The following is a 27086-nucleotide window of genomic DNA, read 5'->3' on the forward strand; positions in this document are numbered from 1 at the left end:
AGCTGCCTTTTCTTTGAAAATTAATCTATTCTATGCATGAGCGGGGAAAGGGAGGATCTTTTTTGCGAGCTCTTTTACAAATGGAAACTAAATAGGGCATGGAGCAACTACAATGGCCACTCTTACCCAATAGCCATTGCTGTACTCCAGAGAAAGTCCCCATTACTGAAATTCCAGTCCTGGGACTGATGCTGCTTTGACCCTTGGGAAAACATTCCACCAACCTCGGCACCTCTTTCAGGTTATCCAGAAGTCCCTCCTGTGAAGCAGACACGAGTGATGCCATGAGAGTGACAAGTCATGATGAACAAATTTTCAGAAGGATGCTTCTTCAGTTCACAATGTTTCGTGTTTGTTTCTAGTTGTCATCGTATTTTAAGAGACCTCTGCTCTTATCTGTCGATAACCTGCCTATGTGCCTCCCACAACACTCTGGAGCCCAGATCTCTGGCTGCATCCCAAAGCAAAACTGCCCTGTGCATCCCTGCGGTGGCAACATGAAAAGCTGGGCTTTCTTACTGGGCTGGTAGTTCCTCACAGAGGTGACAGGAATTAGTTACCTGCCTGTAAGAAGAATGTGAGCTCAGTCACCTGTTTCAGAGGAAGAATCGTAAAGTAACAGGTTAAAGTTTAGCTAAGACTTGTGAAGATGTCTCTTTTTCCAGTAGAGATCCAGATGCTATTTTTTGCTCTCCTAACTTAAAAGAAAAATAATATGTCTTTCCTAGGACTCAGCTCTATGTATTTATTGTAAGTTGCTTGAACCAACAGAATGATTCCTGTGAAAGCACAGCTTGCCCCTGTGTTGACCCTAAACATTTCCCATTTACAGTGGTTGCATATACAGCAAAAACTGGTTAAGATGATACACTATCTTGTATTTTTAAGGAAAAAAAATCCTGCTTTCAGTAAGTAGAGGAGCATTAGAAATTAATCTTTGAGACATTCAGAAAAGCAACATATTCAAATATTCATTGAATTATTTTACTCCCTCCCTAACTGTGAGAAATTATCAAAACATCGTATGGTCACTAGCAGGGCTGTCTTTTTTTTTTGTTTGCTTGTTTGTTGTTGTTGTTGTGCCAGCAAGGAAAAAGTCTGTTCCAGGCCACATTTAATCCATTACCTTTTAATCCAACCTCTGTCAAGTAGAAAATGAGCTCCTATTCCTTCTCTCCTGGATTATATACAGCTGTATTAAATCTATTTTAGCTAATTAACATTCCTAGTCCAGGCACATCCTGAAAAAAACTAAACTGAAATTTGCAGTCATCGAGCTACATCCACAGGATGCAGGAACAATCACTTCATTAGCCTTTTGCAACAGCTTAGTTTTCAATAAGCTTCATGCTCTGAATAATCAAGATAGGCAGAAGTCAAGGCTCACTTCATCAGGTTTTGGTTTGGTTTGGGTTTGGTTTTTGTTTGTTTTAAAAAAACCCACAAAACAAAAAAACCCTCCAAACCAACAAACAAAAAACAACACCACCACCACACAAAAAACCCCCCAAAAAACCAAACCCAAACAAAACCAAAACAAAACCAAACCCCCAATCATACACAAGTTTGTGTGAGATTGCCTCTAACTGGAGTTCACCAAGTTGCAGTCTATTTGCACATTCACATCTTGGTTGTACATACCCCACAACTCTTTATTTCTGGTAACCATGGCAGGGAAAGTAACTCTTCTGCTCTTCATATTTGGGGCACGGATGTGCCTAGCACCATCTAAGTCCCTTCACAGCCACTTGACTGATAGCCACAAAGTAAAGATAATAAAGGCTCTTACAGAAAGGGAAAGAAGGCAGAAAAATGAGCACACAAAAGAATTAACCCCAGTTGTGGGTTTTTAACTATTCTGTTATCAAAAGAATGATGCATGGAATCACCTATAGTGTTAACATGAAGTGCCCAACACACCCATGACTACTTATCAGAGGGTTTCTTCTCACAGACAGCAACTTCACAACCACTTTACTGACACCACGTTAGCCCCAGGTGCTCACATCATCTACTTGAGAAGCAGCAGGAAGAACACAATGTAACCCCAACCGTAGTGAAGTACTTGGTGAAAGAGGAGGACATGGTGTATACACAGAGGTGACCATTCCTCTACCTTTGTCAACTAATACTACAAACCACCTGGGCTGGTCTCATCTAAAGAACCTCATACCATTGACAAAGGCAAAGCTTTCAAGGTGAGCAGTTTAACGAAAAGCCTGAGTGCCTTTGTGTCACAATTAAACTGGACCTGAGATTACTACAGGAAGAAATTTAAGCTGAACTACTGTATCTCAAAAATGCTTGGGTAAAGGTTGGTGTGGGGTATGGGAGTTGTTATCTATGTTTTTATCTGCTCTGTATTTCTGGCAGAATTTGTCCTTCTTGCAGACATCTTCACAGACAAGTTCCATCAGGGGACAGGCAGGATTCACGTAACTTCCTTATGGAGCTGTAATGTTATGGAATGTGAACACGGCAAAGGACCGTAAACAAACAAGCTAAAAAAAAAAAAACCAACCAAAACCCACAAAACAAAACCAAAACCCCTTAAAACATGCTGTCTGCAAAACTGAAGGATAGTTCCCCTTGCTCTAACCAGCAATAGTAAGGACTGTAAGAATAACACTCCGAAAATGATACATAGGCATGTGCTGTGTAAATCTTTTTGCCATTGATGAGAATACCTTGCAAGGCAGAAGAGACGTAGGCTTCTGAAAAAGCAGTCTCGCATCCATGCCCGAGATCAAGCAAAGGACAGTTGTTAGGCACAGTGCTCCACAGTTCTCCATCGGGGAGAAGGGACGACATCACTGAAAAGCTTTGAGAGAGTGATAAGGACATTCCCACTATCACTGCAGTCCCCAGCAAATCACACTGATTATTACCACATCACCATCATTCCTATGCGTCTAGTTCTGTCATCTCTTTGAAGGAAACTTGTACATCAGCCTTTCCGGTCCTACAGCCAGAATTGCATCTAATGGATTTTTCTTTTCTTTTTTTTTTTTTTTTTTTTTTGATTTCCCACACATCACTGACAGGACGAGAACAATTAATACGTCTTGTTGATGTCCAAGTCAAACACACCATTAACAGGCAGACTCAAATGGCCCCATTTCCCAAAGAAAGTCCATTATGCATTCCTCTGGTATTTCCTACACAAGATACAGGAACTCAGAGCAATTCAGCCCATGCACCAGAATATTCAGAGTATGCAGTAAATGAGCCACAAGCAAATCTAAGGCTCAGTACACCAGTATCATTGGTCAACTGCTTCTATACCAAAACACAGCATTTTTCTGTGTTGTGAATATTATACCAGCTGGTTACAGTGTGGTATCACCTACATGTAGCATCCCAGCAGATATTGATGAAACCCCAAGCAAAAGGCACTGCCTGTTCGCCGCTCAGAATAATGTGTCCTACTCTCCCTCCTCCTCTAAGCAAATGCCTCATATGGAAGCATTTTTAACTAACTATCCCAGCAAAAATGGGTCAGAGGCTCTCACCTTACCAAGTATCAAATCAGTTCAACCACCAAAACCCAAAACGTTTCACTCAGCAGTTTGTGACCTTCAAAACTAAACCATCCATCTATCTGGTCTATCCAGGTCTGCAATCTTGAGGCACCTTTGGAGGGATTAGGTGAAGGGAAGGTGGACACTGCCTCCAGTTCATTATGTGTTGCTTGGTAGCACAGCGGTGGCAGGAGCAGAGAGGTGCACACAGGTGAGTGGCTTCCAACACCAACTACGGAGCAGACCAGGTGTGCTGGACTGAATTGGTAGCTCTAAAATGTCTATACCTGAGCACAATTGAAGAGTTATGAAAAAAAATCCCTTGTCTATTGACCAAGTGCTGGTGGGGGTGGGATTTTGGGGAACCCGAAGAAAACAACGAATTTCTTTTTAGCGATGTCAGTGATTACTTAAGATCACCCCTAACATTTGTCATAAACTTGACTGCAGGAACTGAGTTAATGGATTATACTCAAACGGCCTCTTAAGCTTTCATGAGGCTGAAGATCACTGATCCAATTGGACTGAAGCACCAGAGAAATAAAGCCTCTCTTAGGACACTGACTGAGACACAATCAAGAGATCCAGTCTCTGGCAAGTCCTTAGCCAGAAAAAAAAACCCAGACCTCTGGGGTCTGGTTTCTACAAACCCCATGACTCAGAAGGGGATACAATTTCCTTCAAGATTTGTTTCGGTGCTATTACACAGGGATGAAATGCACTTTTTAAGGCAAGAATAAGAGGCAGAAAAGTGGGAATGGCACACAATGCCTCCTAGCAGTCCAGAACCAGGCAAAGAGAACAATCAAGCATTTCATCGCACCAGGGACCTGACTGAGCAGACTTGAGATGGCCCTGACTACACCTTACGCAGCAAACCTGACAGGCAGGGCTGTCCATGCCTTTGACATACAACACAGCAGTAAAACAGCCTCTCGCGTGACAGGGTGTACACGCTCCTGCTGTGGGGCTGAGCTTCAGTTGTAACTGGTTGAAGTGGTTTAATGTGCTCTGTCTGAACTACTTCACATAAACATGTACAAATGCACAATCTGTAATGAAATAATTGATTTTTATTTTAGGAATTCACAGTCAAGGTCACAAAAAGCCCAGGCCAGATCAGAAGAATGATTGGCTTTGACTACAAAGGGTAATTTTTGAGAGCTACTGCATTCAAGCAAACCATGAATATAGGCAATATGGAGTTGGTTCATGTGGTTTTCAGCATCTGTGAATGACATGGAAGATTTTTGGTTTTGGTATTTGTCTTATTTGTCTCTAGTTCCTTCACCATATTAGTATAGCCACATCTGAATGGAATTAAATATGCAACTTGGATCTCACCATCTCAAGGATGCATTTCTTTTTTCATTTCACATGGGGAGGGATTCTTTACACTGGCAGTGGAAATGACACTTTCCACTCCCAGCATTTCTCTGATTTAAAAGACTACAGGAAAAATTGCAAGCAAAGAGTACACTGGCATTCAACAAGCCATCACTTACCATACCATGGCAATCATCTATAGTGACGGCTGTCATATCCCAAGATCCTAGAATACTTACCAGGAACTGGTCATTTGAACTGTGTCCATCTAACTGGCACACATTTGAAAACTACCATCCTACTAATCCGGTTAGCTACCTGAAAACATTTTCAGATCAAAAAGATCCATTAGAGACTCGGATACCTTGATTAATCAATTCACCTACATTGAAACCATGACAGAAAACAGAAGCTAGAAAATTCTTCTTGTTTTCACTGAACCTGAAACAAGGTTTCTGCTCTGAAACAAGCCAGATCTCCTCAGCAGCAGCCAAGGCAACTACAAAACTTTTTCTCAGATTCTTTGGTTTGAATATTTCCAATGCTGAAGTTGCCACAGCAATGAAGGGCTGGGCTCCTTTCCCAGTTCCTGTGGACTGGATATGGAGTGGAACAGTTTTTCTTGGACCATGTCACAGGATAGGTGCTTCCCTTTGCCAAAGGAAAGTTTGTAGGAAAGGCATATTTCTAGAATTTAGAGGAAGCAGTAGTGAAGTATCTTAAAACACTGGTTTAACCTCCTTTCTATTAGCTGTTCACTTTCAGTATATAAACTATACACGGCCAACTGGTTAGTGTTAAAAACAGAAGAAGTGACATGGCAGACAGTATCTGAAGAGTAAAGATTTATGATCAACTTTGAAAAGCACAGTGAAAGGATGAGAGGCAACAGACAAGCTATAGGAAAGGAAATCCCAATTAGGTATTAGAAAAGAAGAAATCTTCACCATGAGAAGTGCAAACAGGCTGGCCAGAAGGTTGTATCCTTCAAGATACTGAGAACTTGACTAGATGACACCCTGAGCAATCTGACCTACCTTGGAAATCAACCCTGTTTTTGCAGAGGTTTGGACCAGACGAACTGCAGAGGTCCCTTCCAACCCAAAAGAAAGGCAAAAGTGGGAGTGTCCAAAACTTGTGACTGAACCAGTATCATTAAGTACTGAGAAAGCAAGCCAAGTTGTTTTAAGATAGTGAAATAAACAAAGCTAGGTGATTAAACAGCACGTAAGGAAAGAAAGCAAAAATCTATAAATTCAACTTAATACAAAATTGAACAAAGAATTACTTCTAAAAGTTAAATGTTCAGAAGACTAAAATGTCACTGAGGATCACTTCATGAGAACATTTACTTAATGCACTATTAGAATGCATAATGGATAACAGAAATAATGCACACCTCTGATGTCAATATATGACCTCACCAGTACCTTAAACACTATAATCCAATCTTTGAAAGCATTAAAAAAACCCACCTCAGAGTAAGGTGATAAAAATGAGACAGAACTCCACAAGAGTCAAGATCAAAAAGCTTTTTTGAAGAATCCAAAGCATGAATAATATTGAGGTTATTTGAGAACTCCTAAAGACATCCACTTACTGAAAGAAAGACGATGCATTTAAAACTCAAAGTTCTTCTGTGTGTCTTATTAGTTACTTCAGAGGCAGAGGCAAGGACACCAGGAATGATCATTGCAGAGGGAGGTTACTGTCTATGCCCTGAACTGATGCTATGACAATTACTCAGTTTATTTTCAGAAGTAGCAGCTTGTTTTAATCTCTGAGTTTGGTTTTGAGATGGAGCTGCATCACCTGGCTGAATGGCTTGGCATGGTAAGGATCAGTTGACCCTGCATGAAATGAAAGCAGAATGCTACAAATGCATTCTCCAAGATTCAAAACAAAGTGAACAACATAGTTAGTTTTCATCTCAATGTCATAATTTCTAGTCTCTAGATAACCTACTAGCTACATGCCCAACTTTTATTACACAGAAAGTGTTATTTTGTTATTCGAAGTACTTTAATACCATATGCATCACATTCTCATAATATCGTAACTATGTTTAGTTGAACAATTTTCAGTTATTAGAGTAAGGCACAAACTTGGGAACCATTTACTTGGAGGAATTGTTAATGTAGTGAAGGAAAGCTTTGAGTAACTATTTCTCAGTTAATTTTCTGAAGCATATTTGCATCTCCTTACTTACCTTGAAGGGGAAATATAGCAGAATAAATATACCAAGGTTTTGCTCATCTCTCGAATGCATTACATTACTTGAACAAATAGAGCGAGTGAGAAGCATTCTGCACAGTAAGAATTAGAAACATTATCTTACTTCTGCTAACTAGCCACAGAGATTCTCTATGTTGCTTACAGTACATAACTTGTATTAGGACCATTGCTGTGATGAAATGAAAAGTGACTGCTAAGCCCGTTTGTACAGTACTACCATAAAAATAAAGCTACTAAAATACAACTTCATTTCATACAGATAAAACAAACTGGCAGATTGAGAGAAAAACATTTACAGTTGTGTGTATGCACAGATAACTGGTTTGTGACTTCCAGTATCTAAACAGGCTGAAGATGACCTAATTAGACCTGGCACAACCTAGTTATCCTAGGTTTGCACCATAATATGTAATACACTTCAACTCAGTTAAAAGGCACTGGTATTTCTCAATAAAAGTCTTTGTGCAAGCAAATGAGAAGTGATGGAGAACAGAACACTGTCTTCAGAGCACGCATAAGAAATTTATGCTGAACAGACTGAGCACAGGACAGAATGACAAAAAGAGTTAACTGATTGTCTTCAAAATACAACTACTGATTTTTTTTTTTTTTACTTACTCTGTATTTGCTATCAAAGCCAAATAAGATAGCAGTGGTCCTTTTTTTTTTCCTCCTACATTTGATCTGAACAAAGCAGTCATAAATGCAGAGGCACTGGAGAGAAGAGTGGGATTTCTACTAGAAATTATTCATATGCCTAACAACATGGGTATGTTACACAGTAAGAAAAAAGGTCTTTTTCAGAACAGGTTAAATAAAAATAGCTACACAGGTTCTAAAAATGCCAACTAAAAATGTGAGTATGGGAAGACAGATCAGATGGAAAGGAATTGAGTATGCCTGTAACTCTGGAAGGACAGAGTCAATATTCCTATTCAAGGCTGAGATATAGAAGAACAGTGCCTGTAAGTGGAGGACCACCACTGGGAGACAACAGCTAAGCAGAGACGCCGACGAAGCTCACTTTCAGCGGGGAGCTCTGATGACAGCCACCACGTTTATGGTAAGAGAAGCCAGAAGAAAACCGTGTTGGGGAAGCTATCCTGTGGCCACGTTTGAAAGGTGCATAGTACAACATGTGAAATGCCTTTTACTAGAGGGACCGGGAACATTTGCAGAAGCCCTGTGTCGCTCACCAATGTGGCACAGCGGCCGTGCTGAGATGGGCAAGCCGAGTGCAGCCCACGGCCAGTCAACCACCACCAGTCACCCCACCATGGGACAGGCTGAGCTAAGGGGTTTTGAGCCAAACACCTTGGGGCTGCAGACAGCTCTGCAGTCTGCTGCTTCCCCTCCCCGTGTTCAGCAGGAGAAGAGGGCAACTTTTGCAGGTCAAAATCGGTAGGGGATTGGCTGGAAATCAGAGTGCTACTTTGACAACTTGATATGTGGGTTTTCAGTTGTGCGACGATTTATACTGCAGTTTTATGTGACCATCATATTAATTCAACAAGTCATTTTATAAGGGTGAAAACCATTGTAACGCTGAGACCTGCTTACAGGTTTACTTATGTTATAAGCCACGGCACTTAAGTTCTGTGAACAGAGTATCTCAGCTGTAATCATAAGAGTTAAAAAGTGAAAACGTGTTTGGTTTTGTGTGTTCAGTGATGTGCCATACACTTATGAAATCTGAAACACTAATATAAGAAATTTTGAAAATTTACAAGACTTCTACACAGCACTTCTGATCCTCCTGCTTTTTATTCCATGGAAGGTTATCCAGCTCTGATTCAGAGCCTCTTTGCTGGCAATGTTTTTAAAGGGATGTATTTTGAGTTCGCAAAATTGTTTCTGAACTAATACATAACCTCGTTTTTACATACCACATGCCCCCCGTCCCAAAAAGTGTTAGTTTGCTAACATAAATTAAATCCAAACCATTACCAAAACATCATTCATTGGTACAGAGCAGAAAACTGAAAACAGTATTTTGGTGGCTAAGATGCAATATCAGACAACCACAAACTGTACTTCAGAAACAGTACAAGAGCCAAGGGGACCACAGAGTATGTAAGGAGAAAGGAAATGTATCAATTTTAAATGATGGCACTGTCATCCATCCCATCCTCTTCACTGACCGTACCAGAGGACTAAGTCTTACCACATAACCACTAAGATAGACTGTCATCTTGACACATTTCAATATCTTGCTGATAAACGTACCATGCCGTTGCTTTCACAAATTCACTTCAACCTCATAAGATTTGCAGGGCTATCCAAAAAGAGGGCTCAATGAAAGACAGTTAGAAATGTGGATGCTTTATCTGGTATTAACCCCACACATCATCTCGTCCTATGTATTTTTTAAGTAGCAACACGATACTGCAATTTGTTAACATTTCCCCCACTTTGCGTATGAAAACTCTTGTCTACTGCTGCAGAAGTAATGGAGAAAACACGGACTAAAGCAACTTGGAATAGCAAATCTAAAATAGCCATAACAGCCAAATATAATTGCACACAACTTTTGCATGAGTCTAGGTTTAATTCGCTTTACAGGACAGTTGGCCAAACAATGACATTTATCATAAAAATATCCTCTTCATTAAGCAAATCTCATTTATCTTTCCAAAAGAAAAGTCAATGTATACTCTGAACGTTCAGTGGGTCATTTTAAAGATCAGCCCACACAGATTTTTCTTAACAAAACAAAGCAGTTCAGTTAAAAAATGCAGACCAATGCAATGACATAGCCATACTGCTTTTTGGCTACATCAACTTTAAAAACCATGCCAATTTAGCTATTTTTCTTTAGGTTTTATTAGAAAAAAGCAGCAGATCAACATTACAATTCAGAGTCTAATCTAAATATGCACTTGACAACGAAGCACATCTGAATATGAAGTGAAAAAAGGATTCCAGAAAACCTTCAGTTTTGCCAGTCTCCTGCAATCCAAATCATGTATCTTTTCTTCTGGCTTTCTGATGACTGAAATCAAACAAGGAACAGAAGATTTATTGCTATGAAAACAAAACCATAGTACAGTAGTATGAGTCTTGGGTGCTACACGTGTTCCATCAAGTTAACTTAATTTCCAAGTGTATTTAAATCTTTTGTTTGGCCATGAAAGTCCATAAGCTGACTGACCCAAGTATAAACTGAAACGGCAGGTCTGAACAGAAAAAAAGTTAGACAGCACGTTAGCCTCCAGTTTTCAGACAGTAATAAAAAGATACAACTCCAACAGCCAAGAAATTAAAATGAAAAAAAATGAAAAGTTGATCTGACATTCAAGAGCTAAGTTTATTCTTAAGGTCGTTTTGTTTGCACCCAAAATAATTTTAGACCCACCAGAAAAAAAATAGTATTTATGGACTATCACACAATTGAAAAAGAGAAACATTGCATTTTGACTTGGTTATTTTCCCCCAGCGAGGTATAAAATCTACATATAAATTTGATACTTCACTATAACAAATTGTACTTTTCATAGTTCTGATTTAGTTTCCATTAAACCCTGTTTACTTTTCTTTTTAAAAACACAGAATTCTTATTTCATGTTACTGAATCTGGTTTCCAGCTCTCTCATTTATTTGTGGATCTATATTTAGTAGTCTGGTTACCACTGCTAACCAGGAAAAAAAAAAAAAATTCATGGAACTTTCTTCATTACAACAGCACTTTCAGCAGAGGTTACCGATGTGCAAGCAAACTACAATGATATGCAGCTCTTCAGAGAGACTATTTCATTGATTATGTTTCCGCTGTTCAAACGTTCTCTAAGTTATTTGCTGGAAGAAACTCCTTCAATCTTGTAAACATCAGCGGGCGCAGTTTCACTGGTATGTGTGGTAGTTTCACATCCTTACACAGGAAGGCTGGTTCACAGCTACCAAGAAGCTGCAGGAGTTTTAACAGCTGACGAACTGTGGATTCTGCTGAGCAGAAGTTTCTTCTGTTGCTGCTTAACAGTGTAGCCAAAGTATCAGCCGAGGTAGCCCAGTCAATCCTTGCTTTTCTTTAGAACCTCTCAGAATATTTCTGGAAGGGTGACATTGCGAAGCAGCCACTGCTGGGAGCGGCTGCCATTGCAGTCTCTGATGCTGGGTACCTGGCTGTCCTCTTCAGTCGCTTTGTCCAGGCACTGGTTACTGTTCACATGCAACAGGGTTAATTTCTTGAAGACAAAATAAAAAAAAGAAATTAGTTTTACAAAAATCACCAGGCATAAGCTAACCAAAAAGTCTCCAGTGGCCATTTAAGTTCTTCCATAGGTAAACAGGAACTAGACAAGACTCCTTGGTTACCGACTCCAGATCCCAATTCTAGAGAAAACTTATAAATCCTATGTGGTGTTGTAGATACTAAACACATTGCTTCATAAAAACCAGAACAGTCTGAACTTTCAAATTATGTTCTTTATCAGGAAATATCCACCATTCTTGAAATAGGACTAGACAGCTAGGGATCTTTGAGGAGTCAGAAATTAAAGTTTGGTAAGATATACAACTTCAACTCTTAGTTATAATAGTTTTGATCAGATTAGAATAAACATATTGAATATGTATTAAAAAATGCTTTTTGTCTCACTTGAGGACACAAAATTGACCTTACACTATCTTCTTTTAGTACTATGTTCTTTTTAAAAAGCATGTTCTTTTTAAAAAAGATGTGTACAAATTCACATACATGCGTATCTTTTCCAGTATCTACTAATCTTACTTATGCAATCTTCCATACACCACTCCATCTACCTCGGCACTATCCTCACGGAGAAGAGATCTTCAGAAGTTGCATTTCCTGCCACTGTACTACGGATACTCATCAGTGCATCAACTTGTCTACGGTACTGACTGGCATTGCTATCAGTATTTCTTCTCTCACTCAGCAGCACAACCAGGACACTGGACTGACTGAAAAGTGGCAGAACAGGCAGGCTTTATGTGCACAAGCAGCAAAATGAAAAAAACCCAAACCAAACCAAACAGAAAACAAAAAAAATCCCACCACAAACACACCCACATCAAAAAAAAATAAGCACCATCTCCTACACTCATACAGCAGCTGAAGAATGAAGAAGGCAGCTGGAACAGACTTAAGCAGACAAATAAATAACACAAAGCTTTCCCCCTGACTCCTTTCTTTTTCTTCTTGGTAGATATTTTCTTAGGTACCTCTGAAACAGAGGCAGAAGGAAAAGAAACTATAGAAAAATCACTCAACTTTGTGGGCAGGAGTTCTAGCTAAGTATTCTCTAACTTATTTTTGAGCTTTATTAGCCAGCTTTAAGTAAAGATCTGAAGATTATATCTACATTCTTCCATTGCAAAATAAAGAGAAAAATCACGTACAACCAAATTAATGGCCGAGGATTCCACACTATAGCAATTAGATACCTAAAGATGCAATGTTCTTACCATTGATAAGGCAGAAACAAAATAAAAGGCACTTGCTGATTGCTGAATCACTGCATGTAGTAATACTTCTCATGCTATTGACTTAAGTCAGGTAAAGTAAGTATATTAAAAACAAGAATGAATGGTCCCCAAGACTCAAATTTAATCATTTCAAATAACATTTAATCCTGAAATTCTTCAGCATCTTTCTTCACTCCCCTATCAGCACTTGCTAGCAATGTGCAGACATCCTAGCAGAGATTCACTGTCTTCCACATTAATTGCCATCATAATAAAAAAACCCCATCATTCATTCATCTTTCCTTATAGTCTTACAGGCTGTAGGTTTCATTAACACCTCAGCTACTAAAATCTCTAGCAAGTCTATTTAGTTAGAAATAATCCCTTTTTTTTTTAATCAATGAAATATTTTTTTTAGTAGCTAAATATCTACATGTTCTTGTTATAAAATAGTCACTGTGATTAGACTGGCAAGATTGTGCTTCGACAAATTGTCTTGTAACTGCCTTTTGCAATAACTGATTCTAAATTAAGCAGCTTGAGAACTATTTCTTTCTAACTAGACAAGCCATAAGTCAGAGTTCTTGACAGCATCACTCAATCACAAAATTGTGCTTAGAGCTTGCAAATCAAATTAAGGATGAATGGATCAACGGTCTATGATTTCTAGATCTGGCAGCTCGACACACGGATTTCAAAATAAATTTGAACATTATATACAAGAAAGAGAACAATTAAAATAAAGCTGTTTTAAGCCTTAAACATACCATGACTTGAAATGTAAAATCTTCCTTATAATTTTGGGATGCTGATTTTTTTAATTAAAAAAGTATTTCCTTTTAACTTTGTGCAAGGTAAGACGTTGTTAGCACTAGCTTTTACTGGCCAGTAGAACCCTGGAATACTTTTCTATTGTTGATCTTGTAACATAACACTACACTGACAGACCACCTTTCTCCAGAGAATCCAAAACACAGCGAAAATATTCTTCTAAAAGCTCCCCCAAAACTTACCAGATAATTAAAACAATGCGTATGGTCACTGAGTGACTACACCATGCGTTAATGACAGAGGGAACACGGACCTGACTTTTTTCCTGTTTTGACATGCTGAATAGTGGTCCCACACTGGTATATGTTGCTCTGTAGGCTCACATAAAGACATAAGTTGTCTCTTTTTAATGTCACATGTCATTAGAAGACTTACCACTGGATCATATTCCCAAAGCTGATTTCCTTTTAGATGGTGGCACTTGAGCATTGTTACTGGGCCATTAAGTTTGGACACATCTAAACACAAATCATCAGTTCGAATTTCTTTGTTGGCAGTATATGAGAAAACCTAGGCAGAAAAAGAATGAGAGGAACTCAAGCAAAAACTTCAACTAAAAGATTCCTAGGATAGGGGGAGGGGGAACACTTGTCCACTAACTTTTTTTTTTTCTTCCCTTCAGCATGTATAGAAAGAATTTTTTGGGTTTTTTTAGGGTATAAATATAAACACTATACGAACAAGCTCTTCAGACAAAACTGCCATTTTCTAATTGCAAACTGCTTCCTGCATAGAAACAGGAGGATCCCCAACACAGGTAACCTTTGTATACCGGAAAACAATTAATCAAGAATTATTAACAAAGTAGAATGAAAAAACAGATGTAAAATAAATTCCAGAACAGACACTCAGAAAAATGTACATTAAAACCAGCTTTTCAGGTACAGGTGCCCTTTTTTTTTTTTTAAAAGTAACGATGCCAATCAGGAGGTCTAATCAGGACACAGTTTCAGAGAATGTACAGGAAGTGAAGCCTATCTTGTAACAGTCTTGTCCTCCCCTCATTTTGCTTGAAAGTTGATCCAAAATCTACTGCAATCAGGCTTCAGAAACCTATAAATGACAAACCACCAACAAATTGTCTCATGCATTTCCTCTTACAGGGATCATCTTCAATGAGGGTTTCCCAAACTTCACAACTTCAGTATATTTTAAAGATAACTACTGAAATAATCAGAAAATTGTTCTGATGAGAAGTAGCGTTCCAAATAATTCAATACATTAATATCATTAAAAAAAAATTCACCTGATTGCCACCCATTCCGTGGCAGTTAAAGATTCCAACTTTCTCATTTTCTTTTCTTGCCATGTTATCCAGACATTGATTTGTCTCCACGTTTCTTATCTGGGAGTGAAGAAGAGCACATTGCAAAAGGTTGATGTTTTTAGAGGAGAGCGATGCCCATCTCAGACCACACCAGCACCAGTTCTCTCTGCTATATACCCAGAGGTTATGTGAACGAAACATAAAACATAGGAACCATACTACGAGAGACCACTATCTGTGACTCAAATGCCCAAGCGAGTGTTCAAGCTACCAGGTTACAGAATCATATTTCTTTCTTTGCTTTTTTTTGGGAACTTTCCATCTTGGGGGACTCTTTTTGCTCAAAGACTTGTCTACAACAAGAACGTACACAATCGAGCCTCCAGCCCAAACAGTCAGAAGTTTTAAAGCATTCTCCTAGGCATGGTGGGTTTAATTCCCTTTGAAACCACGGTTGACTGGGCTCCATTTCCTCACTTGAGTTACAGCTTTCATCTCTGTATTCTTATAGAGTAAGCAGGCACAAATATCAGTCTCCTGATATTCATGCAGTGGCATGAATGCCTGCTCCAGTTTGTTAAAAACTTTTCTTTAAAAAACAAACCGTAAAAAAAGCACCCTACAAGAGGTTCAATATGACTTGTGGGGAGAGTGGGTACCTACTTATTCAGGACAGCATCATCTGTACTGCCACTGCAGTGAGTTAAGAAGCTTTAAAGAAAAACAGAGAAATGCCCAGCAAGGCTTAGGAATCACTGGAATTTGCTGGTCACTGAAGAGGGTTCTGGGGTAAAGTCCAGAGCAGTTTTTAGGTAAAGTCCTTGCTTGGCCCTGTCTAGTGTTTTAAGCAAAAGTCTGCTCATGCTCTGCATAGAGAATGTTATAAAGAAAGTTATCGATAACTACACATTTCTGAAGGGGTACCTCTAAAGCCCTTCTATGTGACTTTTAATACCGCAGTAAAAAGGGAAAACATTCAAATTACAGTACTGTATGCCAAAGTCCAGGTTTCCGCCCCATTGAGAAGCCAGATGTATCATTTTACAGATGACAGGAACACAGGTGCAAGATACTTGAACTTTGCTGGAGATAAATTGTCTGCACTAGTCAGTTGAGAATACAAACAACTTACTGTGCAACATACTTTATGTAGGGTACATAAATACATAGCATAAAATCTTACCTCTCCTAGAGAAAAGTAATGGCGTGGAATTTGGGAATCAGGATAAACATTCTCCAGGTACCAGGAGAAAGGCTTGCACTGGAGCTTGCGTCGTAGTCCAAGTCGTGATGATATGTCCCCATAATCAACTTTAGTAACTCCTGTAGGACCAAAAAAGTTTTATTTAATGGCTGCTAGCAAACTTTATATAATTCCACTTAATACAAAAGTGATCTGTATAATACACTTTGCATGAAAGACATTTTCTTTAGAAAGTCATCTGTATGCAAAAATAAAATTTTAAAAAAGTATATCATTATGCTGTTTATATTCTCAGAGAGGACACATCAGTCACTACCTGTCACTTCTTTTTCCAGATAATACAGAAGATGGAATCACTGCATCTGTGCTACACATGACAATTTCTTACCTGTGGTTTGTGGAACAATTTAAATGCAATTGCTTACTAAGTTATCACAGGAGAAAGGCTGAAACTGTTATAGTCACAAATGCCATTCTATCCCCGGTAGCAAGTGGGGTGCACATCTGTGCAGCGTAACATAACAGTCTCCTCCTCTGGAGTACAGAGAATTCCATTTTCATTTAATTCTGTAAGCCAGGTACCACCTGCCGGACCCTTCATCATCTAACCGCACAAAGAAACAGTCAGGAAACAGCTTTCATACAGGGAACTAATCCTTTAATAATTCAGTATTTGTTCAATATAACTGCAGCTTTTGCAGGAAGTATGTTCACCATTAGTACTGTTATCATTTTTTGTGGTATTTTACTTGCATTTTTTCTCGTTTGCTCTTCATTTATCAAAGAGCTCATTCTTCCTGTACCTTCCCACTCCTTTGTGGTTGTTTTAATTCCTTCTGAAAATTAACTTGTGCAAATCCATCCGCAAATGGGGTGAAAAAGGTGTGCATGATCGGTAGACATTTTTGGCTCACCAGAATTAAGCACTGTTGTCATTAATATTCCAATAATATTAATTAAGGGTAAGATAACTTTTTGTTTTCAGACATCACATTCAGTTCTTATTTTCCACACCACAAAGGCCAAAAGTAATACACTACAAAAAGGTCCCCCAAACAAACAAAAACCCAAGCCAAAAAAGAACAAAAACAAGTCCAAGCAATTAAAATTCCCCACACAGACCACAAATATGGCTCAACAGGCCACTACACCTATAGACCTCCAGCTGCATACAATTGTCAGAAATCCCTCCACTTTCAGGACTGTAAATTACCTCTAAAATTGTTGACCTTTTGAAATTGAGTTTGAGACATTTTTAAGTTGGCATGCTGTGTTATTAAATCAACCTGCCAGCAGATGGTGTATTTCTACTCAATTAAGACAGATAACTGCATAATTTCAGCTAAATGTTTGTAAATATCAATAAAGACATTAGTAATTTCAATATTCCAGAAAGAAAAGAACCACACTAGCCAGGCTTTTAAACTGCCTTTTTTTTTTTAACTAAAGACTTTTTAAAAAATATGCTGGAGAACTATACCAGTAAGGGAATGAAAGTAAAAGAAAGCTTGTTTCTTAATGAAATTCTGAAGAGGTGAATGAAATTTTAAAATCTCCTGGAACAGAACCCTACAAAACTTCAGTCTGGGCTTTCCCAGTCACAAAAGAAATCCCAAAAGCAAAACAACACAAGAAAAACAAACAAAAATTCCACCCCAAAATACTGCCTTATATTCAGCAAAGCAATATCTCCTCTAGACTAAAAGGAGCACTCTCTCAAGAGACGATGAAGCAAGAAGAGAAAGGCTGTACCAGCCACAGCTAAGTATGGAGTTGTTCATTATTCCATGATGAAAAAGTAGCTGATGGATGAAACAGTTATCATATCATCCTTACAACAACCTTAATGATACTCAAAACTCATTCATCAGTTGCTACATGGACCTTCAGAAAACAACACTGTTAAGGCTTTGTCACATCACTGAATGGCAACAAGAACTGAAGCCACAACCATAAAGAATTAAATGCAATGTGATACTTAATAGCATACAAGCCTGCTGTTTCTTAAAGTAGTTTTAAATGTCACCACATACAAAAAGCATCAGCTGATTTTCCCTCTGTTACAATGAAATAAAAGGTATGTCTTATATTCCATTTAACCATTTTTAGTCTGAAAGATTCTTTTGAAATCCTCTCTGAAGTTAGGTCTGTATGAACCCCTATACTGGCACGTGGACCACAGTTACCATCATGTCAGCAGATGGACTGAACAGTAGAACTGGTTTAGTTGCCTTAAAGGTGTCCTCTAACAACGCGGAATTACTCAGTTTCCTAGGTCTCTGGTACCTTATCTATATCACTCAAAACCAGCTTGACTGTTCCTATACATTTGCACTATACAGTGCAGTGGCAGTTACTCATGGGGAACAGATCTTTGGGGGGGGAAAAAAAAACGGAAGCACATCAGGAAAACTGCAAAATGTAAAGTAACTCAAAAATAAAGTACATATCTAAATCATTATTTCCTCCATGGATGGGTAAAATTTCTATACACACAGTGACATATAACTTCCAGTGTTTCTGTACTTGTTTCTAAAGGCAAACACAAACAAACCAACCAAGCAACAAACCCCCAGAAAACAAGAATACAGAACAAAAATTAGATCAAATCTTCCTCCCAGGAGACAATTATGCCAGACTTTACAGGTATGTGCATCATGAGGAAGACAATCATGTCCACTAGATGTTCTTTCAAATATTTGTCTTTGATTCATTTTTTAAAAAAAAAGTATTTAACAGTACTTACTACTGTTCTCTTTACTTGACCACGCAATATATTCCCTCCCACCCTCAAAACCCTAATTACATTAGAAGCGTGGATGTCCCTGATGATTCTATTTATCACACAGCTTGCTGTTTTCTGTGGGACAATCACATGGGTTTTTTTCCACATGTATGCTTGAAGATGTACTTAAAAAGAAATACTGATAAGGCAAAAAGCCCCACATCAAATCATCTTATCACACCAAAACGTAAAAATCACACCAAATTGTACAAATGTAAGGTTCACCTCAGCACTTGCTTGTGATATCACTATTCTTGAAGAAGTTTGGTATGCAGTACCAGACAACTCTGATTAAAAATATATAATGTTCTTTCCTTATACCTTTACGAAAACATACATATAATGATGCATATCAGTAGAATACCCCTTGTTCAATTTAATTTTCTTATATTTAAGCTTCCCATCAGCCATGTTGCAACAGTTCTACCATCCTCAAAATTTCAAAAGAGATGAAGATTTGCTTGTCATGTTCAATGTGTGGCAATATACTTATGTTAAACTGCTTTGGAAAAAAAAAAAATGAAAAGCAACATGATGTTTTTCATCATGAATATAAACTGCTCAATCATTTTCAAAAGCGCAATATGAAAACTGGTTCATCTAAAACTCGTCTCATTAAAAGTCACGGAACTTGTTTTTATTTAGTATTATGAAACTAAATAAGCAATAATAATTTTAAACCAATTAGAATAGCTAAATTATTTGCATTCCCAATTAACGTTATTAGGGAATGGTAGCTGAAAACAAGAACACATAGTATCACTCATTGGCTTGGCTACATTGCAAGATGCGGACTCAGTCCCTTCCCTGTCCTCTCTATTAACCATAAATAAAAATGTTATCCATTTCCAGTCTGTACATACTGAACCTGGACTTGCCATGCTTGTCGAGAGCCAAGTGCATGCAGCAATTAGAAACGAGGCCAAGTGATCCAGTTTTCAAGATAACATGTTTATGCCTCTGCCTAGATGGCTCTTGCTCAGATAATTCTGCAATGCTGCCTTTTCAGGACTTCTGCCTGTTCACTTAGCCCTAGTGCAACAGAAGATACCTTCCGAGGCAAGCTTTTGGCCAACGATGAAATTATTTCCACCCAAGCTAGACGAGGTTCTACTCAAGCTCATTAGAGCTGCTTTTTGGGATGTCTTCAGCTCACCAGCTGGGAGATGAGAGGCTGCTGAATGATGAGGATGCACCCTGGACAAGGAGCAGGGGGGTGCAAGTAGGAGCTGGAAGCCAGACTCACATGCAGCATGGGGAAACCACACAGCCTCAAAGTATCCATGCTTCATCTTTAGATTAAGGATACCAACAAATTCTACACCTGTCAGTTTCACCATTTATTAGTAGTTAGGAGAAGCTTAGGACGAGGTAGCTGTGGTGAGCCAGCCTAACATTTTGCAGCTGCTGGTGCAGAAAGGGGCAGATTTTCCTTGCTCAGCTTCAGACTCCTGCTGCACCACCTGTGCTGACAAAGGTGCTAACCTAACCAGCAGAGAGCCAGCCCACAGGGCAAATACTCCTGACAAGTTCTGCAAGTCAAATCAGTTGACATAGATGAATAATCAACAAGTGAGGGGAGGTAAAGCCCCATCACTTCCCATGAAAAGCAAGGCACTCTCCTCACAGCAAGCTCTTAGACCGACATCACCAGCTTGTGAAGCCTCAGCTTGGACAATCCAGTTCTAGTATTTTAGACTGGAGAAAGTGATGAAAGGACAGCACTAGAAATAAAGAAGTGGCAGAGTCCACAGAACAGAACAACTGGAGCCAGGAATCAGATTATTCACCTGCACATGCTGGATCTGTTTTCTGAAAGCCCAAGAGGAACTGGTCTGCGACAAAGCGCACTGCTGTGACGCCTGACTGTGAGGAAAACTGTCAGCTGTTGAAAAAAGGCTACAGCTTGTGCCATTTCTGACGTGGAGAATAGCTGTCATGTGCAATGAGACAGGCTTGATTTTGGCTGAGCGGCAGCTGCTGCAAAACTTTCCTGGCCAACCTCCATCTGCAGCTGCACCTAACCAGAGAGACAGCTTCTAAAATGCATGAAAGCTTACAACAGACAAGTAACAATTTCTACCGGGCTGTACTTATTAAAGAAAAAAGGATTACAGGCTTACTTTTCAAGAGGGCAGTTTTCCATTTAACTGCATCAATAGTAGAAAGTCTCTTGAGTTCCTGTCATTCAACCAGTAAGCCTTTTTTCTTTTCCAGACAACACAGATTACATGAAGTGGGAAAGCTACCTGAGAAACTTAGGTTTACTTTCCTGGACCAATCCCTCTGCAATTCACTATCTTAGGGGAGCAGAAGAGAAAGAATATAAAGGAGGAAACAAATTTCTCGTTACCTAGGCTCAGTGATGCCTGTCAGTTTATTACCTCCTTCAAAATCCAATTTTCTCATCCATGTCAACAAGAAAAAAGCCAGGTGCAGAAAGGACTGCCTGTTGTCCTCACTCATCTCCATGCAGGCTTGCAAACCAGCATCAGCTTTAAAATGCTCACCTCGTTCTTGCAAGAACTTGTGACACTATCACACTAATATTGAAAGCACACATTGTACTAGGTAACGCTTTCACAGGCTGCGTACTGTACTCTGCCATAGGGTCACTACACCATCATTCTGTAAGAACTAAACATTTAAATTTTTATATTAGAAGGATACCTGGAAAAGCAGAGTATGGCTAAATGAGCCTAAGTAGCAGAGATTCACTGAGTTCCTAAGACAACTCTTTGCCAGAGAGACTCACCAAAATTTACACTGATGTTATTTGCTGTCAACAGGCAAAAATCAGGATCTGCAACAATCAGGTAAGGTTGGAGATACCAGAATAACAACATAAAGTGTTTGCAAACTTCCCAAACCAGTAATCCTTGCTAGCTAGCACCCACTGGCTCTCACAAGTTAGGTGGGTTTGCGAGGTGAGAGATATGAGCGGCACTGAGTACATCGATGTGTTCTTTCTCTGAACATCACAGCTAAGAATGACCTCAGTACTAACAACCCTCTTCACAGCCCCCAGGGAACTCACCAATTTCAGAATAAGCCAAATTATTCAGGTACTATATGATCCTATTCTTGAAACACTCAATCTCTAGCCGCAAACTTCAGTGTAGTGTCAATACGGATAGGGGTGCACTAAAGACGTCGTGTGCCAGTCAGCAGGTACAGATGTTCTAAGAGGAGCTTTATCATGGTGTTCAGCAATTTACATTTGTTTTTAAGAATTAGGTTATTTTTACAGTTAGGTGTTCCAGCTGCTTAATACATTTTAAAATCTAGCTTGGCAGGGATGCATAAAAGCAATCTTAACAAAAAATGATCGCACCTATTTATATACAATTTTCTATCTATATATGTCATGTTTGAACTCATAATGCTTCATTAGTAAAAACCCAGGGCAATAACCATAAGCTGCTAGCTTCTGATTTCACCTAAAAAGCTTTGAGTAGCAGCAAGAACTATTTTTTTAAATTAAAAAAATCTTATACAGTCTTATTCGAGTAATGCATTCTCTTAAGACAAAAAACCACCATAAGTCAGCACGGTCACCTGGTCTCACAAGTGTTCTGAAAACCTGTAATCTAAAATTTGACACTGTTCAGACTCATAACACATTGTATTACAGCTTTTAAATTTCAATATCAATGCAGGTTTAATAAGCAGGTCATAAGGAAATACTAGTTTTAAAGGTGGAATAGCAGATGTGGCATACTGAACTACCACTCAGTATTTAAAATCGAATGTCTCTAATGTCTCAAGTATTACTTTCAGAGATGATGTCTGTTGCTACCCAAAGTCTGTCTCTTTGTCTTTTTAAATAACAACAACAAAAATATCCTGTGGTGGAAAGTAATAATTCTGCATTTCCCAGGCTTGCTTGCTTTTTTTTTTGAAAAGGTTGAGTTCATAGGAAATTTGCTCTCATATTTTACATCCTCTTGTTTTGTTAACATCCATTTTGAGAAACATAATAAATACCATCATAGTCAAGTATATTGGCAACTTGCCCCTCTACTCTGGATAGTGAAGTGTAAACTCTACCAAGCCAGATGTTAACTTTTGTCACTCCTACAACAGGGTTTCACTTAAATCACTTCTGATATATTCAACCTGGAATGTCTACAACATAGAAGCCAGAGGCCAAACTCCAGCACATTATGAGATGTATTTGGATGGCTAGTTTTCAAGCGCTATGGGCAGAGCTCTTTGACATTCCACTGAGCTTTAATTCTATTGCACAGAAAGCTCATTCATAAATCATGTGTATGGCTTTTGGTTGGTTGGTTTTGTTTTTTAAAGAAAAAAGACTTCGGGGCACATCTCTGGCTAAGAAAATTATTTTTCAATTAAGACCTTTTTTGTACATCTTAAGTGAGCTTTGTCTTACAATCTTCAAAGCAATAACATTTTTATTTAAATACGCATTTTCTTCCCAAGTAGTAATAACATTTGAATTCTTAATAGGTATTTCTCATAACTGAGGCCATGCTCACCTGGGGAAATGATGTAAAAGAAGTTTTTGAATTCATCCATCCAGACTTCTGCAAGCCGCCTGTTATTTTTGTTGATGATCTGCCCTGTACCTCCTGGAAAAGTGTACGGTGTTGCTTTTCTGAATACATGCCCAACATGTGAACAAGTTACAATTTCCAAAGTGCCACCACACTGCCAGATCTGAAAGTGATAGAACAATTACTGCATAGCTTCAAAGTCACTTTAAAAAGTTTTAAAATGTTAACCACTTGCTTCTGTTCAAGTTGGAGAAACAACATTTGTTGAGTTCTTGAACAAATACATACTGCATAGAAGAAAAATGTACAGCTGTTTTCTGCTCAACAGGTAAAGATGCTCACAAACCCGAGTAAGGTAGCATAAGAAAGAGTATGTCAGGCCTCATAGCAACAATGCATCAGCAAGAGACTACTTTAGAGAACTGGGTAAGCTGACAGTGAAGGAAAAAATCTCACATGAATCACAGGGAAGTAACACATGGCCGATCTGTCAAAAAAAGTCCATTACAAAATAGAATCTCCATATAAAAACCAAACAAACCCAAAACAACGAAAAAACAACCAACCAACCGAACACACACATGCTTCTCAAACAAAGCTTCTAAAAATATTTTCAGTTTTATTTTGGACCTCTAAAAATTACAGATTTGGAAAGCTGAACTACTTCAGAAGTATCCACGTATATACTCTGAGCTGATAAGTAAAACAAGTGAAAATAGCACTATTTGGTAGGAACGAAAGTGAGAACAACGCTGGTTAGGTCCACATCCAAACGAACGCATGCAATCATTAAGTTAGGAAACAGTAAGAAGAGAGAGTTTTTAACAGAGGTGCTCACATTTCACTGACACATTAAACCGTGCACTGATGACATCACACTTAACTTATGCTCCCCAGTCAGCTTTTCTAACTGAACTCCTTTTAACACAGACACACACACACACACACACATTCATTCTTCAGAATGAGCATCCTAATCTTTTAATCATGAAGCTCGGCCAACTATTCACCGTGCACTTTTCACTGACAGATACAGTCTCTGCATTATCTCCATTGGAGGAACTTGACAGGAAGCAAAGTGCCAACAGCAACAGGAGAGGACACTGATGCAGGCAGCAGATCTGTATTTCGCAGAACTCAAGATGTGCTGCCCTGAGTAACAAAATATGGAAAAGAGTTTTACCTACCCTGAAGGAAATTTCTAAGTTCTCTCCACCCCAAATATCCATTCCAGCATCATATGTTCCAATTTCCTGAAAGTAATCTCTGTCTATTGAAAAAAGACCTCCTGCCATTGTAGGTGTCCTGACGGGGAGGTAGGAAAAAAAAAAGTGCCATCAGTCACTATGAAAACATCTACTTAAGTACACTTTACACTTACACTGACAAAATGGCTTTTTATTTCTCAAGTTCCTAGCGTGTTCCTGTTCAGTAGGCTTCCATCCAAATTCAGTTACCATCGATGTACTTGCTAGCTCAAAATTTTCCAGAGATGGAACCAGTCCATGACAGTTCTGCTTATTTTCTCACTTCAAACTGGAGTCTGGATAGAGAAAGAGCCCCTAGAAAGCTGCCTGCATTCTTGAGAAAGACTTCTGCCTCCAATGCTGGTAACTCATAAGAAAGAAACTAGTTTGTTACACAAAATCTATGCTTCTGGCAACTGTTCCTGAAAAAGTTCTGGGAGGCCAAGAAGTGTCCTGCTTGCATTCACTGTTATTGCATCGTACAAGAAAATTGTACAGTCAGGGTTACATCCAGATTTTCTTTACAAATTCCTTGCTGGTATAAAAATTAAAACTGCCAGTTTCTCATAACATTAGGAACATCTCCCAAATTTCCTTTTAGTCAACAAATACACAATAGGTAAATTACATACTAGGCTGATGATATAACCTCATAGTTCAAGTATGCAAGTGATTTACATTTTTAGCATAAATTATTTTCTAACACTAGTCTTTTTCCTGAAAAGCTTTGAACCTTTTCTGAAATACACAAAATATAAGCTAGGTCACAATCTAACTAAAAATGTATGTGGCTTTTTTCCCCTAAAAAGGAAACTAGGGGTTAGAGGGAAATAAAATCAGCCATATCCTGACAAGATCTCTGGATTTCTTAAATGAAAAACAAATAAGAGTGAAGGCCATACCCTCAACATTATGGTAAGTAAATATTGCCCACTTTTCAGAACAGTAAGGCCAGAAAATGTAAGTTTGCAATTGTTAAACACCACACATTACACACAAGTTATCTGTGTTTCTCATTACCTTTGTCATAACATCTACGACATGCAAGTAAAAATTTGCCTCCTATCCAATGCACTTTTAAGACATTAAGTTTCTGTGTGTATGCACACACACAAATATACACACACATGCCAAAAATCAATGTATCTTTTAAAAATATGGTTTACTTTGTCGAAATAAAAGACAAAGGGTCAATAAAAGATAAAAATAAGCTTCAGTAAAAACCATTGCATCAGCATATAAAGTAGTAAATTGGCAGTAATTGACATAAAAATATTTCTAAAGTGACAAGTTGATTGCTTCTTTCACAGCTACCAAAAGTTACCAACAACCAATCCATGTAAAAGAACTTTTATGCTGTTCCTTCAAATAAGACAAAAGTGATGCTACAACATGATTCATTAATTCCACGATTAACAAAGAAAAGATATGAGTAAACATCAGGTAAACATTTTTACCAATTTAATAATTTCTCACTACCTAACAGGAAGAGTTCTATCTCCTTTCCGCCGATCCATCTCTCTCTGAGGAACAGGATACCAACGAAAATTCAACTTCCAGTTGAATCCACCATAGGTCATGTCGGAACCTGCCATATATTCGAAGGTGTCATCGCTAATTACATCAATGATGGGACACACTACTGTTCTCCTAGAAAGAAGAAAGAACCAAAATCTACTAGTCAGTGTCAAAAAAAGGTTTTTAGTCGTTTTGTTTTTCATTTTATTTTAACATATACAATTTAAGTTTTCAATGCCATCTCTTAACAACAGTACTTAAGAGATTAATACCATGAAACATATTCAAATTCTGTCTTGCTCATTAGAGTTAATTCATCTAAATAAAAAATTGTTTTTCTGATGCAATTTGGCAATACAAGCTGTTTTTTTAAATAGTATCTGCATTATTACCGGTAACAAATATTCATCCCTCTGCAGATGGAAAAAATTATCATAGCTTTCTCAACGCTTCATAGTGATTGTATAGAAAATAAGAGCTTTCATTTCTAGTTAAGTGGTCAAAGTAACGTGAAATTAAAACTCTGCCATTAGCTCTGTGGAAGTGTTCTTATATGCCCTCAGTACTAAGAAATGACAGTCACTGTTAACGAAGTATAACTACTGCATCAAAATTGATAGAAAGAGGCCTCCTTGTCACTGTCCTGATATTATGAATGCATATACCCATAGCAAATAATTCTAATAATCTTAAAGACACTTAAATAACTGTCCCTGAGCAGGAAAGCTCTGTAAAAAGATTAAAGGGTTTCAGTTAAATTCAAAGGACTCATTCAGTTGGGCCATTTGCAAAAATTCTAACAATTTATGTATTGTAGTCTCACAAAAATGTGTATGAATGGTAACTTAAAGGTTAGTATTATGTCTTTGGACAGTTCTGAACAAAGATTTTTTTATTACTTGCAGTTTTTTCACCACATAATGCTATATTTTGTAACATTACATTTTAAAAGTGGTTTTTATCTATAAACATAAGAAAACTGAGATTGTAACACTTTGTAATACTTAATATCTAATCTATGTAATATGCTGGTCCCTAACAGACTGGTGTGCAACTACAGAGTTCCTGTTCAGATGTATGAATGGTTCATAAAGCAGACCATTCTCCCACTTTTTTTTTCCCCTCTCAATACAATTTCCATCACACTATCACAGATACAAGTGTTGTGAATATTGACTTATGATAGAAATAGAAAACTATGATACTGCAGT

At 38.3% G+C, this 27086-nt stretch overlaps 1 protein-coding gene across 4 annotated transcripts in view; it reads right to left on the reverse strand.

The window, feature by feature from the left end:
- Positions 1–9596: 9596 nt before the first annotated feature.
- Positions 9597–27086, reverse strand: part of GALNT1 (polypeptide N-acetylgalactosaminyltransferase 1) — an 88910-nt gene continuing 71420 nt past the window's right edge. For all 4 annotated transcript variants that reach the window (XM_065628503.1, XM_065628502.1, XM_065628501.1 and 1 more), the window contains 7 exons: positions 25837–26007; positions 24298–24415; positions 23093–23273; positions 15785–15924; positions 14581–14679; positions 13710–13844; positions 9597–11263 (listed from right to left, as the gene is read on the reverse strand). In XM_065628503.1, coding sequence (XP_065484575.1) covers positions 11117–11263; positions 13710–13844; positions 14581–14679; positions 15785–15924; positions 23093–23273; positions 24298–24415; positions 25837–26007 — 991 coding nt within the window. In that variant the 3' untranslated portion in view covers positions 9597–11116. The remainder of the gene's footprint in view (positions 11264–13709; positions 13845–14580; positions 14680–15784; positions 15925–23092; positions 23274–24297; positions 24416–25836; positions 26008–27086) is intronic.

Source organism: Caloenas nicobarica, chromosome 2 (genome assembly GCF_036013445.1).
Source record: "Caloenas nicobarica isolate bCalNic1 chromosome 2, bCalNic1.hap1, whole genome shotgun sequence".
Taxonomy (NCBI): domain Eukaryota; kingdom Metazoa; phylum Chordata; class Aves; order Columbiformes; family Columbidae; genus Caloenas; species Caloenas nicobarica.